Source organism: Pristiophorus japonicus, chromosome 12 (assembly GCF_044704955.1).
Source record: "Pristiophorus japonicus isolate sPriJap1 chromosome 12, sPriJap1.hap1, whole genome shotgun sequence".
Lineage (NCBI taxonomy): Eukaryota > Metazoa > Chordata > Chondrichthyes > Pristiophoridae > Pristiophorus > Pristiophorus japonicus.
This window is the reverse complement of record NC_091988.1, coordinates 16,245,734-16,263,930: the sequence shown is the minus strand read 5'-3', so window position 1 is coordinate 16,263,930 and position 18,197 is coordinate 16,245,734. Positions and strand designations below refer to the sequence as shown.

General features: G+C 42.0%; 1 protein-coding gene across 1 annotated transcript in view; it reads left to right on the top strand.

The window, feature by feature from the left end:
- Positions 1 to 18,197, top strand: part of LOC139277706 (chemokine-like protein TAFA-1) — a 168,090-nt gene that overhangs the window by 17,836 nt on the left and 132,057 nt on the right. The window contains exon 2 of the mRNA XM_070896536.1: positions 13,721 to 13,891. Coding sequence (XP_070752637.1) covers positions 13,721 to 13,891 — 171 coding nt within the window. The remainder of the gene's footprint in view (positions 1 to 13,720; positions 13,892 to 18,197) is intronic.

The window sequence follows — 18,197 nt, the reverse complement described above, 5'->3', positions numbered from 1 at the left end:
TGACTTCTTGATGTCCTTCAGAATGTTGGAACTCGTTTGGCTTATGGGGGAGTGGGTCCGCACAGATTTTGCTTTTAATAATTGCAACAGATATTAGTCGCATTTAGTGTCATTGTCTAGTAAAATCGAGGGGACCCAAACTGAACCTTTGTACAAGGCCCCAGCAAGACGAATGCTGCCCCTGCAGCTATCTCAACAAATGCATGAGGTTCTCCTTGAGCTAACACCAAATTAGACCTTAACACACGTTATTCTAGGGCCACTGCTGTATCTGACCTATGTCAGTGACCTTTTCTATTCATAAGAGACATGGAACGGATAAAGCTCATTTGGCTCACCTGTCCCATCCCTACAAGTATTTAGAATTAGAAGTCCATAAATATACAGACAACACTGTACAAGTGTTGTGCCAATAAGATATTGTTGAAAACAACCTAACTCCTTAACAATTATCACAACATAACATTATGGCTACAAATTAGCCACTGAATTTAGGTGAAAATCAAATATGCTAATGATCAACACAATAATTTTGAAACATCATCCGATAATTTTGCTGCTTTTTATGGTTCTGTGCACTTTGTGAAAACTGCACTCTATTATATTCGAGTTCATTCTGACTTTCATGACATTGTGTGTCCTAGTTATCATAAACAATCTTTTTGAAAGGCACTAATTCTTCAGAATAAAGCAACCACAATGGAACTGCTAAAAGGCCAATATAATTCAAGTACAAATCTTAAAAAGTTTAAATTATACCCCTCCAAAACACATACTAAATTCATCTTTTGTACTTAAATCTATAACATTTCTTGTCTCTGACTATATCGTGAGAAGATTCAATGACTCACGATGCAGTATAATTAGCAGTTAAAAATATATGCCAGCATAAGGCCCCACAATAGTTATTGCCAAAATATTTAAAATAATCTGCTATCCTGAGTGACTGAAATGGATTAGAATATATACTGCTGAATCAAAATGACATAAAACACTCTTTTGAAATAAATTTCTGCAGGGAAAGTGACCAAAGATTAATTTTAAGAAAATAAAATGATTTCAAACCCTACATGACTTCTCAATGTCAAATGAGGTTCAACGTCGCCATCACACCAGAAGGCTAAGTGGGTGGAGAAGGAGGAGTTTTGGGAACATTTGGAGAGAGTGCTATAATATCTCATCTCAGGAACTCAGCCTCCACATACACAAAAGATCTGCTGAAAAGAAAGGTTGTATTTTGCGAGTTAAATCAACGATTTGGTGATATTTAATTGTTTATTCCAGTGTGAAAAACTTGAAGTAACAAATAAATATGGAGGTGTGGAAGCCAATATAGAAGTTTCTCCCAGAATATTTTTTTTAAGGTAGCTCATTTTTTTTATTTGTATTAAGTTGCTTTCTTTCAAATCATTTGGCCAAAACTCGTCAAAAGTGTTATTTTAACTTTTACTGAAAGAAGTTTCAATGTGCTCAGTTCATGGCAGCATGCCTTTTGACTGAGTTACTTTGGAATAAACCCATTCAGTGTTCACCTTGGGTTTTACTGGAACACTGTGGGGCCGAAATTCAGGCCCACCAGAAAGCTGGCACATCAGCGATTTTTTTTTTTTAACCTGATTTCACCATCGGATGCGATGAGGCAGCCTTCCAATCGATATTCTACACTTTGAACTTTTTTTCGCATTGGACCGGAAGTCGGTCATAATGGGGGAGGACATGTGACGGTAAGTCCTGGTGAGGGGCGGGAGTTGAGGCGGGACCGAGTCTCTGTCGTTGTCACTCAGCGGCGGAGTGGCGGTGACGTCACTGCGCGTGTGCGTCACCACATCTCTCCCCTCATTTAAAGGGGAGAGAATTGCCAAATCTGCAGGTCCAGCCACTGGGCCACCAGGGAGGGTTTTGGCTGTGCCAATGGCCTTGCACCCAAGAGTGGGCGCCAAGCTTGCCTATTGGCGGCCCGACCGAACCCGGGTACAATAATCGGCCAGCCGATCGGGAAGTCGGCCAGCAAACATAAAAACATGGCGGCCTTGGCATTGTGCCCTCTCCGTGGCTCACAGACAAGAAACCAGGTGCATTGACAGAAAAAGCTATCGGAAGACCCGTGCAGTGGATCGATGATTTTTGTAAGGTAAATGTTTGGCGGAGTGTGCTGGAGTTGCAGGAGAGCAGCGGTGGGCGCTTTGATGACGCGCTTGCGGCGGTCTGCAGCAGCGGGGCGGAAGTGGGGACAGGCCAGAAATTCCCCGAGCTGAATTTGGTTTGTGGCGGCCAATGGACTGCACCGCGGCAGCCACTCGATTCCGCCAATCAACAATTAAAGCTCTTTCACTGAGAATAGTTGAAAACAGCCATCATCAGGACTACCCTGTCAGTACCCAATGGTTATATTTTTATTGGTTGTTATAACCAATGATATACGCAGTTAGAATCCTAGGGGAGAAATTCAGCTGCTTTGCACCTCCCATTAGCACCTGTGGGGGGTGGTAACGAGGGGGTGAGTGGTTACAGACTGGGCATGGTGAATTCACCAAGGTCCATGAACTTCCCTGGTGGTTTTGCTCCCATGCTAACACTTACCGCCTCACTTTCTTGCGCCCCATAGATCGTGAGGTCATCCGGTGCGCAGCGCCCTGTTACCGCCCCAGATGTGATATTCACTCCCGCCCCCTGCTGCATTGCTGGGCATCAACAACGGCAGCTACTGGCGACGTTGTCATCACTGCTGGCCATTTGGGGAGCGATATTTAAAGGCACTGGTGCCTGCTGATTGTTTTTCACTGCTGATTTCTGCGCGATTCCTCAGCCCTCCACTCTCTCAGCGTCCTTGGGGCTGTAATACAAGTTGCGCAGGTCCTATATAAGAATGTTTCAACCCATCATTTGCCCTTCCCTATAAGTGAGGGAAGGAGCTTCTAGTGACTAAAGCACTGCACTGAACACTTTAACGTTCTCAGGGAAGTGGTAGCACTTGATTTAGTGCTCCACTTCCCTCTTGGAGTACTAAAGCTGAAGTTTGCCTGGCGATATTTTTGCGATAATTCAAAAGTTATCGCCCCAAATTGGCCACTATATAATATCTAGCCTATAGAATGGTTACAGCACAGAAGGAAGCCAATCAAGCCCATTCCGGCTCTATGCAAGAGCGCTTTAGCTAGTACCACCCCCTGCCCTTTCCCTGTAGCTCTGCAAATTTTTTTTAGTTCCGGTACTTATCCAATACCCTTTTGAAAGCCATGATTGAATCTATTTCAACCACCCTCTCAGGCAGTGCATTGCAGATCCGAACAACTTGCTGCGTAAAAAAGTTTTCAAAATGTCATCTTTGGTTCTTCTGTCAATCACCTTAAATCTGTGTCCTCTGGTTCTCGGCCCTTCCGTCAATGGGATCAGTTTCTCTCTATCTACTTTGTCTAGACCCTCATGATTTTGAACACCTCTAGCAAATCTCTCAAACTTCTCTGCTCTAAGGAGAACAATCCCAGCTTCACCAATCTATCCACGTAATTGAAATCCCTCATCCATGGAATGATTCTTGTAAATCTTTTCTGCACCCTCTCTAAGGCCTTCACCTCCTTCCTAAAGTGCTGTACCCAAAATTGGACACAATACTCCAGTTGAGGTGGGACCAGTGTTTTATAATGGTTCATTATAACTTCCTTGCTTTTGTACTCTATGCCTCTATTTATGAAGTCCAGGATCCCACATGCTTCTTTAATCACTTTCTCAATCAGCCCTGCCACCTTCAACGATTTGTGCACATATACCCCCAGGTCTCTCTGTTCATGCACCCACTTTAGAATTGTACCCTTTAGTTTATATTGCCTCTTGTCATTCTTTCTACCAATCTGTATCACTTTGCACTTTTTTGCATTAAATTTCATCTGCCACGTGCCCGCCCATTCCACCAGCCTGTCTATGTCCTCTTGAAGTCTATCACTATCCTCCTCACTGTTCATTATACGTATAAGTTTTGTGGCATCTGCAAATTTTGAAATTGTGCCCTGTACACCCAAGTCCAAGTCGTCAATATATATCAAGAAAAGCAGAGGTCCTAGTACCTAGGGAACACCACTGTGTACCTTCCTCCAGTCCAAAAAACAATTGTTCACTCGTGCTCTCCTGTCACTTAGCCAATTTTATATCCAAACTGCCACTGTCCCTTTTATTCCATGGGCTTCAACTTCGTGGCACTTTATCAAACGTCTTCTGGAAGTCCATGTACACCACATCAACCGCATTGCCTTCAACAACCCTCTCTGTTACCCCAACAAAATACTCAATCAAGTTGGTTAAACATGATTAGCCTTTAACAACTCCATGCTGGCTTTCCTTAATTAATCCACATTTGTCCTGGATTAATGTTTCTGTAAGCTTCTGCACTACTGAGGTTAAACTAATGGCCTGCAGTTGCTGGATTTATCCTGACACCCTTTTTTGAACAAGGGTGTAACATTTGCAATTCTCCAGTACTCTGGCACCACCCCCATATCTGAGGAGGATTGGAAGATTATGGCCAGTACCTCCACAATTTCCACCTTTACTTCTTTCAGCATCCTAAGATACATCCCATCCAGGTCCTGGTGACTTATCTACTTTAAATACAGCCAGCCTTTCTAATACCTCCTTTTTATCAATTTTTATCTCATCCAGTATCTCCACGAGCTTCTCTTTCATTATGACTTTGGCAGCATCTTTTTCCTTAGTGAAGACAGATGCAAAGTACTCATTTAGTACTCATTTAGTACCTCAGCCATGCCCTCTGCCTCCAAGTGTAGGTCTCATTTTGGTCCTTAATCGGGCCCGGCCCTACTATTACTCCCCATTTATATGCCGGTTTCCCTTTTATGTCAGTTGCCAATCTATTCTCATACTCCTTCTTTGCCCCTCTTATTTCTTTTTCACTTCCCCTCTGAACTTTCTATATTCAGCTTGGTTCTCACTTGTATTCTCAATCTGATATCTGTCATATATTCCCTTTTTCTGTTTCATCTTACTCTCTATCTCTTTTGTCATCCAGGGAGCTCTGATTTTGGTTGTCCTACCTTTCCCCTTCATGGGAATATACCTTGACTGTACCTGAATCATCTCTTTAAAGGCAGCCCATTGTTTGATTACAGTTTGGTACGCCAATCTTTGATTCCAATTTACCTAGGCCGGATCCATTCTCGACCCACTGAAACTGGCCTTCCTCCAACTAAGTATTATTACTCTTAATTGCTCACTGTCCTTTTCCATAGCTAATCTAAGCCTTATGATTAATATGATCACTGTTCCCTAAATGCGCCCCTACTGACACTTGCTCCATTTGACCCACCTTTATTTTTTATTAATTCCTGGGATGGCAAGGCAAGCATTTATTGCCCATCCATAATGCCGTTGAGAAGGTGGTGGTGAGCCGCCGCCTTGAACCACTGCAGTCCATGTGGTGAAGGTACTCCTACAGTGCTGTTAGGGAGGGAGTTCCAGGATGGTGTGTGACTTGATGGGGAACTTGCAGGTGATTGTGTTCCCATGCATCTGCTGCTCTTGTCCTTCGAGGTGGTAGAGGTTGTGAGTTTGGGAGGTGCTACCAAAGAAACCTTGATGAATTGCTGCAGTGCATCTCGTAGATGGTACACACTGCAGACCACATTGCGCCGGTGGTGGAGGGAGTGAATGTTTAAGGTGGTGGATGGGGTACCAATCAAGCAGGCTGCTTTATTCTGGATGGTGTCGAGGTTTTTGAGTGATGTTGGCGCAGCACTCATCCAGGCAAATGGAGAGTATTCCATCGGACTCCTGACTTGTGCCTTGTAGATGGTGGAAAGACTTTGAGGAGACAGGAGTTTAGACACCCGCCGCAGAATACCCAGCCGCTGACCTGATCTTGTTGCCACAATATTTATGTGGCTGGTCCACTTAATGTTCTGGTCAGTGGTGATCCCCCAGGATGTTGATGGTGGGGTTTCGGTGATGGTAATGTCGTGGATTGTCAAGAAGTGGTGGTTGGACTCTCGTTTGTCATTACCTGGCACTTATGTGGCCACTTATCAGCCCAAGCCTGAATGTCATCCACGTCTTGCTGTATTTGGTCATGGACTGCTTCATTATCTGAGGAGCTGCGTATGGAACTGTGCAATCATCAACAAACATCCACACTTCTGACCTTGTGATGGAGGGAAGGTCATTGATGAAGCAGCTGAAGATAGTTGGGCCCCAGACACTGCCCTGAGGATCTCTGACAGTGGTGTTCTGGAGATGAGGTGATTGACCTCCAACAACTGCAACCATCTTCCTTTCTGCTAGGTATGACCCCAACCAGTGGAGAGTTTCCCCGATTCCCATTGACTTCAGTTTTACTAGGGCTTCTTGATGCCACAATCGGTCAAATGCTGCCTTGATGTTCAAGGGCAATCACTCTCACCTCACACCTGGAATTCAGCTCTTTTGCCCAAGCTTGGACCAAGGCTGTAATAAGGTCTGGAGCCAAGTAGTCCTGGCAGAACCCAAACTGAGCATCGGTGAGCAGGTTATTAGGGAGTAAGTTCTGCTTAATAGCACTGTTGACAACATGACCTGTCACTTTGCTGATGATTGAGAGTGGACTGGGGCGGTAATTGGCCGGATTGGATTTGTCCTGCTTTTTGTGGACAGGACATACCTGGGCAGTTTTCTACATTGTTGGGTAGATGCCAGTGTTGTAGCTGTACTGGAACAGCTTGGCTAGAGGTACGGCTAGTTCTGGAGGATAAGTCTTTTCCCATTCCCTCGAACCAGATCCAGCAATACCTCCTTCCTCTTTGGGCTGGAAATGTACTGATCAAGAAAGTTCTTCAGAACACACTTCAGAAATTCTTGCTCCTCTCTGCTCTTTATCCTATTACTATCCCAGTCTAGATTAGGATAGTTGATGTCCCCCATTATCACTGCTCTTATAGTTCTTGCACCTCTCTGTAATTTCCCTGCATATTTGCTCCTCTCTATCCTTCCCACTAGTTGTTGGCCTATAGAATACACCTAGTTGTGTAATGGCATCTCTATTGTTTCTTAACTCTAACCAAATATATTCTGTCCTTGAACCCTCCAGGACGTCCTCTCTAGTTACAACTATATATTGACCCAGAAATTGCTGGACTGGTGCATCTCGTGGCGAGCAACGTAAATTTAATTTTTTTCTTCACCCTTCAGGTCGTCCTATATGTGTCCCACAAATTGCTGACAATGCGAATTAGTAACGGTGCAGCGCTGTTACAGTCACATCTGGGACCTCATGGTCGGGTCTAATGTCCTATTTCGTTAACCAATGAAATTTAAAGATAGAAAAAGATGGAGAACTGAATAGGGTGAATTTGAGTTAAATTACTTACAGAAAGAGAAATAAAGAGAGAGAAAAAAGAGATAGAAAGGAAAAGTAAGAAACAAATTAAAATGAACAAGTGGAAGAGGACATTGTAACCCAGTTGTGTCTGAGAATTGTTGTATTGATGGTTGAGATGTTACGAATGAGTGAATGGTGTGCAAAATGTACAAACATTCTTACTCATATATTGTATACCAAAATTATTTTCTGAAATAAATCTACCATATTTGCATTTCTGAGTGTCTGAAAACAGCTTTGCACCCTAAAAATGATTTCCTTCCAACACTAACAGGAGTGTGGATGGCAAGACTGGTACAAAAGTACTGCCAAGACAGATTTTTTTTAAAGTTTCAAAAACCTCTCGGAACAATTCACTCTCGGGAAATACACAGCTTAATTTGTTCCAATTCCGGGCCTCCAAGTTTTATTGTCAAGACCATAAGTCACAGCATTAACAGAATCCTTATGACATGAAATACCAACCCCAAATGGCAGCAGTAAGATGAATTTGCATTTACAGGGCAAATCCAGCAATTTCATGACCTGCAATTCATTTCAATGGAGACGCTCAAGGATGTAATTTTTTCGCTTATGTTGAAGCTAATGGCAGAGCAACGCAAATCGTCCAGCAATTTGTGGAGCATCGGAACTCATAGCATATCTCTTCTTCAGCACTATTTGCTGGATTTTATGCAAACGATAATGGCGGGGGCCGTTATTCTCCATTATTTTTCTAACAATTTCTGGATGTCGCTTTGTACTTATTAGAAATGTCGGGAGCAATTTTCATCTCACTCGCGATTTTCAGTCCGGACGGCAGAAGGATATATATTTTTTTAACTCTCCCACTCAAATCACGGTCAAGGCCTACCCAACTCAATGTACACATTGGCCTTGAAATGGGCTGCCAGCATTCCCATCTCAAACAGGCGGGAATCTCATTTAAATATTTAAATCAGGTTGCAGGTCTGCACATACTTTGCAGGTGGCAATGGATAGAGTGCATACCATGCACACTCTGCCCAATGGTACTCGACATGCAGTGGCCTTCCAGTGGTCCTTCAAGGTACCGTTACAAGCCGCTCTGAAAACAGGGCAGAAAGCCACAGATGAATGAATGCTTCTCCTGGCTCCACAAAAATCATTCCACCACTGCCAGCTATTGAGCGGAGGTCTTCCCCAGGATTGCTTCCTCCTCACCTTCCAGCTCAACTCCATAAAGGAGCAGCTGGATTTCCTCCTCCCCGCTCTGTTTGGTAAGCTCCTGTCAGCTTGCCGATCCAATTCAAATGAGGCCAAACCATGAAAGTGGTTCAGGGCTCTGCTGGTGTTATCGGGCGAGCAATACAATCACTTTGCCTTCCACCCAGCCGATTTGCATTTCAACTCAAAATCGGCCCTGATTAATTTAGGGTAGCTAATGATGCCACATATTTGCGTAGTTACCTTAAAGCATGCCAGGATGACATGTTGCACAATCCCCATCTTAGCCAGGCACAAGTATGTATTTCTCAATGTAAGTGAATGTGCAAGGACAAGTAACCCTCAGGATGCCTATGCCCACCCTTTAAGATCCATTACAGATCGACTTCAGCAGAACAACAATAAAGGAGGACTTAAATAAATTCTAAAAAGTGATAAATCTGAAAAATCTCAAATACAGAAAAATACAGAAGTTTAACTAATTTATCAAACCTACCTATTTTCCAATTTTGGTTGTAAAGTTGCTATAAATGCATATGTTCTCCCACTCCCAGTGTCTTCAGGGACCTTCACTGCTATTGACAAAATCTCTTTCCCCATCTGCTGAACAGGGATGACTGAAAAAGAGGTGTACAATGCTCCAGGAATCCTGGATTATTTTTTGTCTTCCTACATAAAGAATTATTTACAGTTAATTAAGTGTATTATGTATTCAGCACACTTTCAATTATATGTGTGGATTAGTTTTTCACTTGTGTTTTAATCCTCATTTTGTACTTATTTTTTTATTTATTTTATCACTAACTTCAGTGCAACCCTCCTCTCCATTGACTCCTGACTGGGGTATGATTAAATAATTGCCAGGCACCTGCTACAAGTGGTTATTTTTCGTCTGTGATCCTTGATAGTGAGCTTCTCAATTATATAACACATCATAGCTAAGACTTGTCCTCATGACCAGGTACACCTCCCCAAATTTCCTTGTCCCCCACCCCCCTCCCCAATCGTCCCAAGTAATTTGCAGCCATTTTATAAAGGATTTATGCCTCTTGTTCATTACGCTTTATACAAATCAGCTGACTCCATGCTGGTGGCTAGAAGTCCTGCCCCACCAACATCCCAAAAGACCCGAACAAAATTTGGGCCCATATGTCCAGACAATTGTTAGATTTTCTTCAGTAGTTTTACTTCTGCACACCTCTTTCGTGACTTACTGGTAAATATCCTTCTTGGTGTGGAGATAAGTGCAAATTCTTTGGAGTGAAAATGGCTCCAAAATGACCTATCTGGTGATGGAAGTTTGAAACGAATGATCCTTGAGTAATCTAACATCTGAAAATAAGGTCTGCAGTCGTCCAGGGCATTGTTCATGATCGACAGGCCAATCTAGTTCACTAATGAAACTTGAAGAATTAACCTGACACAAGAGGCTGGAATTCTTCCCAGTCAGCCCAGATAACCCTGCAAGCCATAGTCCTTGGTTAGCCAAGCATTTGAAAGCTTTATACTGTAGGCTGCTCAGTTTAAGCTGGCCAAACTCCAATCATATCTCTGCACACTAAGCTTTCTAGATTTAGGTATGTGTTCCTAAGGAGAGAGTGTGTACTCTGTATGAGACAAACACAAATTCTATAGTTGTAGATTTTTCAGTACTTTAGTTTGGAGATTCTTAAACATGGTAATGATACCTGTAATGTCAGATACCTGGTTGACCCTAAAAAAAGAGACTTCTCTTCGCACTATCCAGGCCTTCGCATAATTTAACGCTTCTTAATTTGCCCTTTCTCTTTGTATTCATTTGCACTGAGTGAACTGCATTCAAAGTAACAAGTTATTCATTAATACTTGGGGTGTTCTCTAGTCTTTCAATACTATATGAAAACTCTTGTACCTTCTTTTGGACAAAATAGTTGGCATTAAGGTTAAAAAGAAACATAATTCATAAAGTTGTCACAGTATAATATTTCATTTTCATCTGGTCGATTAGATCCATAGAGTGTGAATGGTGACCTTTGTGAAATCTGTTTGACAGAATTTTGAGGAAGTGCCATTGAAACTGAACTTGGCTGTATATTTGACAGACCAAATTGAGTGAGATTAGCTAAACCTTTCAGTCTTTCAAGCAGAAACATGGAATCTTTTTAGTTAGTATTATTCTCCAAAAAACAAATGCATCACATTTCCTGCTTATATTACATCTAAAATGTCATCAATTTTGCTTTTAATTTCCACCCTTCCCTCACCTTTCCATCTCTGACTCCTCCCTTCCCTTCCTCGACTTCTCTATCTCCATTTCTGGGGATAGGCTGTTGACCAATATTTACTATAAGACCACGGACTCCCATAGCTACTTTGAACACACATCATCCCACCCCGCTTCTTGTAAGGACTATAATTCCATTCTCCCAGTTTCTCCATCTCTACCATATCTGTTCTGACGATACCACCTTCCATACCAGTGCTTCCGATATGTCTTCATTTTTCCTCAACCAAGGGTTCCCCTCCAATGTGGTTGACAGGGCCCTAGACCGTGTCTATCAAATTTTCCCAATCTTCTGCTACTCCCCCTTCCTCCACCTCCCAAAATCACACTAAGGTTCCCCTTGTCCTCAGCTTCCTCCCCACAGGCCTCCACATTCAATAACTCATTCTCTGCCATTTCTGCCACCTCCAGCAGGATGCCACCACCAAACACATCTCCCCCTCCCCTCCCCTTTCAGCATTCTGAAGGGAACATTCCCTCCGTGACACTCCTCAATCACCCCCAACACCTCCTTCCCTTCCCACAGCACCTTCCTGTGCAAGCGCAGGAGATGCAACACCAGTCCTTTTACCTCTTCCCTTCCCACTGTCCACATCCCCAAACACTCCTTCCAGGTGAAGCAGTGATTTACTTGTACTGCTTTCAATTTAGTATACTGTATTCGCTGCTCACGATGTGGTCGTCTCTACATTGGGGAGATCAAACCCAGATTGGGAGATCGCTTTGTGGAACACCTCCATTCAGTCCGTAAGCGTGACCCCGAGCTTCCAGTCACCTGTCATTTTAATTCTCTGCCCCACTCCCATTCTGACCTCTCTCTTCTCAGCCTTCTACACTGTTCTGATGAAGCTCAATGGAAGCTCAAGGAACAACACCTCAACTTTTGATTAGGCACTTTACAGCCTTCCAGACTCGACAATGAATTTAGCAATTTCAGACCATAACCACTGCTCCCATTTTTTTAGACAGTAGCTATTAGTAATGATTTAGTTATTACCATTTACATCTCCTCTAGATCCATCTTTTGTTTCTTTAGTTATCCCATCACTGTCCCTTTGCCTTGCACCATCATCCCTTTTGTCATTTAATCTCTCCTGCCTTCCACCCTATCACAGACCTTCCCTTTTGTTCTTTCCTCCCCTCCCCTCTTTCCCTGCCTCTGTTCTTGCTTAAAACCTGTTATATGTCTAACTTTTTCCAGTTCTGATGGAAGGTCATCGACCTGAAACGTTAACTCTTGTTTCTCTCTCCACGTATGCTGCTTGACTTGTTGAGTATTTCCAGCATTTTTTGTCTTTATCCTTTCTTACATTAAATAGTTAATCATGGCAGTAAAATAAGAGTTTTGTTTAAAAATTAATGATTTGAAAACTTTTGCACACTACTAATATTTTATAGCTATTCATTCTGCATCAATGAAAAAAGATAAATTGATTATCGTCATATTGGTCTAGTTTAAACTACTGAAGAAATTATAATTGCTAATTGATGCATTAACCACAATCTATCAGACCGTTGCTCATAGTTCTGAGCTGGTGGCTGAAATTATGTCAATATTGAAACCATTTATTTTGTTCATCAAAAAGCCTGTTAAAGTCAGTTGTAAAGGTTCCATTGCTACCATGCATTTATGTGAGTATGTCCTGCTGAGGTGCCAAAGAAATTAATCTAAGCAGATAGCATGAAAATAATTTGACTTGCTAGCTTAAGCAAACTGTGGTCTTTTATATGGTCCTTGAGTTTAGAAGTAATGATGTGCTACAAGAATTTTGCGTCATGTAATTTCAGATTTATATCTCAATTAATTCAAAATCCTGTAAATTCACATCACGTACAGTCTCCCTGGAATTGTTAATGATGTTTATAATGAAGGGAAACATACTTCACAAGGGAAGTAAGAATTAGTGTAATATTTAAATGAGAAATAACTACAATAATGTTCACATGCAATCCCACTCTCTCTGCAATCTCCAGATCTCCAACAGTGATATGCATCAAACTCTTAATCACCTATCTGTTTTGAGCCTAGAAATGACTGCAGTATGAGCATACCAAAGATTAATGCCTTTATATGACTGTCCTCTGTCCACTATTGTAGCAGAAGTGTTTACCTGATAAATAGCAGGCAGAGGGGTATAATTTGAATGTGTTAACTGTTTGCACATTGATATTATCAACAATAATGTGCAGGGTTATATTCCTGAAACACATCAGGAATATGTTTGAAATTTTTTTTAAATGATGTTGTTTTGTATGGGACATGAATCTCATTACACAATGAATAACTTTGTAACATCTTGAAAGCTATACGTATAATGGCATTTAAACAAAATGGAATGTAGGAAATTCAGCTGAAAGATAAAGATTGTCAGCACTAAAGAGAAGTTATCAAACTGTATGTAATGCAATAAATCACAGAGCTTTTCTTTATGTTCAGAATCATCAGTTGATTAATATGTTGATGTGTTAAGCATCGTAGTTTACTATGGAATATACTCAAGATTCCCCTTCACTGCAAATTCTATGCAAACCTTTCTGCCTAACAGTAAAGGTCAGTTTTGTAAAATATAAAAATACATAGGAACTGTCTATGTGCATTTCATAGAAATAAAAGACAAACACGGTGGTACAACATGATTACTGTAACTTCTTTGGTGAAACTATTTCCTTTCTACTTTCAATGCTTCAGATTTTGACATGCCTTATTTCTGAATCGGAGGCTGTTGGCAATGGTGTTAGAATTAGTATGAATGCTACAAACGTATTTAAACCATTCCAATTTAAAAAAAAATCAAGTTGCAATTTGACCAGTTTCTCTATTAGGTCATCCCTTTTGTCTTTATTACACTGGGTTAAGTAATGTCTTTTTCTAAATTGTGGAAAACAACATTGTTATTTTTTACAATTGGCAGAAAATGTAATTTATTTTTCTTCCCTTTTAGATGGAGGTACATGTGAAGTAATAGCAGCACACAGATGCTGTAACAAGAATCGAATTGAAGAACGATCACAGACTGTAAAGTGTTCCTGTCTGCCGGGAAAAGTAGCTGGGACAACCAGAGCCAGACCGTCTTGTGTTGATGGCAAGTAAATTAGATCAATAATAATTCAATTTAAAAATCACAGACACAGATGTGTTAACTATAATGCTAGTCAGATTTCAGGCAATGTAATCTATTTAGTGGCTTTTTTGATTAAATTGCAAACTTATGCTTAAATGCATTAACAACATAGATGAGTCTTCAGTTTTTGCAATTAATCAGATAAATACTGACCTCTGAAAGAGCAAACAACAAAACCTAATAAAATAGTCATTTATATTTTATATGTATTACAGCTAAAGCACAGTAACTTACTTTATTCCAAATTGTCTGCTGTTATCTTGTCTCCAGATAAGATGGAAGTTAGTTTGAATCACTCTATATTCACAGTACCCAATGTTTGAGCATCATTTCAATTTACAACGCAATGAGTGTTTATCACTGAGATGTAAAAATGGTCCGATATTGTTACCTTGAGTGCTAATAAGGTGTTAATTTAGGAGATGCTTTGCTCACATATTGGCCCATGTTTTGCTGGAATGACGCATCTCTCAGCATGCACTGTTAGCCTTTTCCTTCAGCATTCAGCTCGAACATAATTTGTGTGAGCCCTATCTTTCTATGGCGAGTTTCATAGGCAATTAATGTGCAAATCCAGCAAGTTCTTAAAAATAACAGGGCAGTTGAGGGCAAGATGCTGTCTGTGTGAGGTAAAAGGCAGAGTGACGTAAATCGACCAGAAAGTTATGGAGATTCTCAACTCACGGCGTATCACTTCTTGAAATTGCTGGCCGATTTGCACATTAATAATGGTGTGTGTCGTGAACTTGCTGTTACTTTTCCAGGAAGATTTGGCTTGTTGTAATGTCCACTTTATTAAGTTGAGAAACTTGTATGATTTTCCAAAAGAATCGTCCTGCTATGGCTTTATTACTATTCAGACTTTGTCTCCAATCTTTAAATTTAATTAATTTTGGCTTCTTTTTCAAATTGATAAGACCAGGAATATTTCATAGTCTCCATCCATAGTACAAAGAACCTACAAACACCATCCACACAAAGGATGGATCTATCATTTGTTAAGTATAGCTATTCTACAGTTAGCAACAGTGAGCATTCTATATAATTATTGTAAAATTATGTTTTATTACCATCCAAATTCTACATAAATTGCAAACTAATCTATGGTTGTTTTGGTCAAATTCTCTTGTGTATGATTTGCCTGTCAGACTCTTGGCTCAGCATGGAGCAGGAAGATGTTTGCTGCCCAAGCATGCATCTCACTCCTGCCATTTGCAGCCAAGAATGCAAGCAAGCAACCTGCTTCCATATCACCACCCCCAGTGTCCCATTAAACTTGCAACCAGGCGGTTCATGAGAAATAAAAGGCACGATTGGGAAGAGGCCATTCAATTTCTTCCTGTATTGGCAGCAAGCATTCCCTGTTGAATCATAAATATGATAGAACAGAAATCGTACAGCCAGCAAATGACAGCCTTCCAAGTTGTGGGTTTAGGGAAGAATTGACAGAACCCTGGAAAAGTTAGCTGTCCTCTGAGCTACAATTAGCAAATAGTCCAGAGGGAATAATGAGTGGGGAGAAAAGACAAAAATGGTTAACCCTCAAATTAAAAAAAAACAATAATAGGCATTCCATTAACTGAATAAAACTATGATCTGTCTTGAATTTGATCTCAGATATTTGGCTTTACTTGACAGGTACAATTAGTTCCTCTGAATACCATTACATTGTGATCCTCAAACTTTTACACAATTCACATACAAATACCTCAGGAAGTGAGGTAAATATAGGATCAAAAATCAAGAGTATCAACTACAAGAGTACACTTCCATATTTGGCAAAGTACACAAAGTGCACTGAACTTATTGACATTCCTTACCATAAGAGTACCAAGATACATATTGTATCTTCTGATGTCCCCCGATGTGGGTAGGTCTAGAAAAACTGTAAACCATCTTACAAAGATCAAAGAATTTCACTACATCTAGCACACAGAAGAAATCGTCCCCACAATAAAGGAAATATTATGGGCTAAAGTTTCCACATGATTTGCGCCTGATTTTTAGGAGCAACTGGTGGAGAACGGACTATTTTAGAAATCGCAATTCTCCACATTTTTTTTTCTGCAGTTCTAGTCAGGTAGAACAGTTCTAGTTTAGAACAGAATTTTTTTCTTCAAAAGGGGGCGTGTCCGGCCACTGACGCCTGATTTGAAAGTTTCCACAGTGAAAACGTACTCCAAACTAAAGTACAATGGAGCCAGTGAAGATTTTTGTAGAACTGTTCTACACATTAAAAAATCAGGCGCAGGTTACAAATTAGGCGTCCAGAACGAGGGGGGGGGGAGGGGGGGAGAAGGGAACTCATTAAATTCGACAATAAATCCTTATTTATACTTCTACAAATATTATACAAATAAATCCAACCTGAATAAACATTTATAAGCCAAGAAAAGATTAAATAAACCATCTTCCTACCTGTGTGAAAGTGCTTCAGCCAGGGAGAATTCTGCAGCCGTTCGTGCCGCTGAGCGGGAGAGGGAGGGAGAGAGAGGGAGAGGGAGGGAGGGAGAGAGGGAGGGAGGGAGGGAGAGAGAGAGGGAGGGAGAGAGAGAGGGAGGGAGAGAGGGAGGGGGGGAGGGAGAGAGAGAGGGGAGGGAGAGAGAGAGCGGGGGGGGAGAGAGAGCGGGGGGGGAGAGAGAGCAGGGGGTGGGGAAAGGAGGGGGGGGAGAGGGGGGGGAGAGCGAGTCGGGTCGGGGAACAGGAGCGCGGGTCGGGTCGAGTCAGTCGGGGGGGGGAGTGGGTCTCGGGTCGGGGCGGGCGGGGGGGGAAAGGAGCGGGTGTCGGGTCGGGGCAGGTGGGGGGGCAGTGGGTGTCGGGTCGGGGTGGGGGGGGGGAGCGGGTCTCGGGGTCTGGTCGGGGGGGGCAGGAGCTGGCCGTGGGAGGATCCTCATTCACTCAGCCCCAGTGAGGCCATTCAGCCAGGGCTAGGGGCTGCGTGCTTCGGGCCCCTCCCACACAGTTCGGCGCCTGGAGCTACTGCACTTGCGTGCCCACTGTAGCGCGCATGTGCAGAGGTCCCGGCACTGTTTTCAGCGCCGGGACCTGGCTCTGCCCCCGCCACAGCTCGTGCTGGCTGCACCGAGGGCCAGAGGACCTACAGGTAGGTGGAGAATACCGAGGATTTTTTTAGGCGCCGTTTTAGGCGCGAAAAACGGGCGCCCAGCTCGGAGGGGCATCCGTTTTTTTTCTTGTGGAAACTTGGGCCCTATATATGAAATATTTCCCCATGTTGAATTTCATTTCTTAGTCAGTCTAGGTAGTTAGCAAGGACAGAAGGATGGGAGAAAAAAAGTCAGAGAAAACAATGGCCCAGAAATTCCGCTTTCTCCTTCCCGCGGGCATTCGACTAGATTTTAGAGAAAAAATATACACCTACCTGAAGGTGCTGTGTCCACTCACCTTTTCGATGCACAGGCCTCCTCTTGCTGCACATCGCAGCGCGTGCATGTTGGGACGTGCGCAGGCCTGGAGTTGGAGTCACATGGCTCTGGGCAGCCAATCAGGTATAGTATATTCTTATTCGTAGTAATAGGAATTTTGTAAGTCCGAAACTCCTATTACTATGAATGAGAAACCCCCCCCAAAACACTATTAAAAAATAGAAAATATAAACTACATATTTAAGATTCATTTAAATTAAAGTTATTAATGTCTTATAAAAAAAGATATTTTCCCGATTTAAAAAAAAAAGTTTTTTTAGTTATGCCTTAAAATAAACTTACCGTTGTGGGGAGGGTTTTTAACAATAAAATATGTTTTCATAACTTTATTTTTATATGTTTTTGTGCGTTTTTAAACACTTGCGCCTGTAAAAGTAGGCTATGCACCTGCTTTTTCAGGCGCAAGATTTTTGAGGACATATATTTGCGTAAATATCGCAAATTTGCCCGTATACAAATGTCCTTGCTCCCGATCTGGCTACGATCTGTCAGCTTGACAGATCGGAAAAGCCGATTTTTAGCGCATGCGCATTGCGTGCTGAAAACCGGCTTTTCCGATGCCTTCCCGGGTCCGTAGAAACTTCGTACGGGCCCGGGGACTTTGGAATTTCAGGCTCATTATATGCCACTTTTAGTTTATGAGTTAGGGATATTACAATTTTAGGGTGTGGCCTTAGATTATCTTTCAGATACAGTGATTCTTGTCACTACCATATCAGTCTGAGCATCTTACATTTAGGGATGTGCTTGCACTTCCAACTATCTAACTATATGACACCATAACTCAGGGGTATAACAATAGTATTCCCTTATGATGTGAGCTA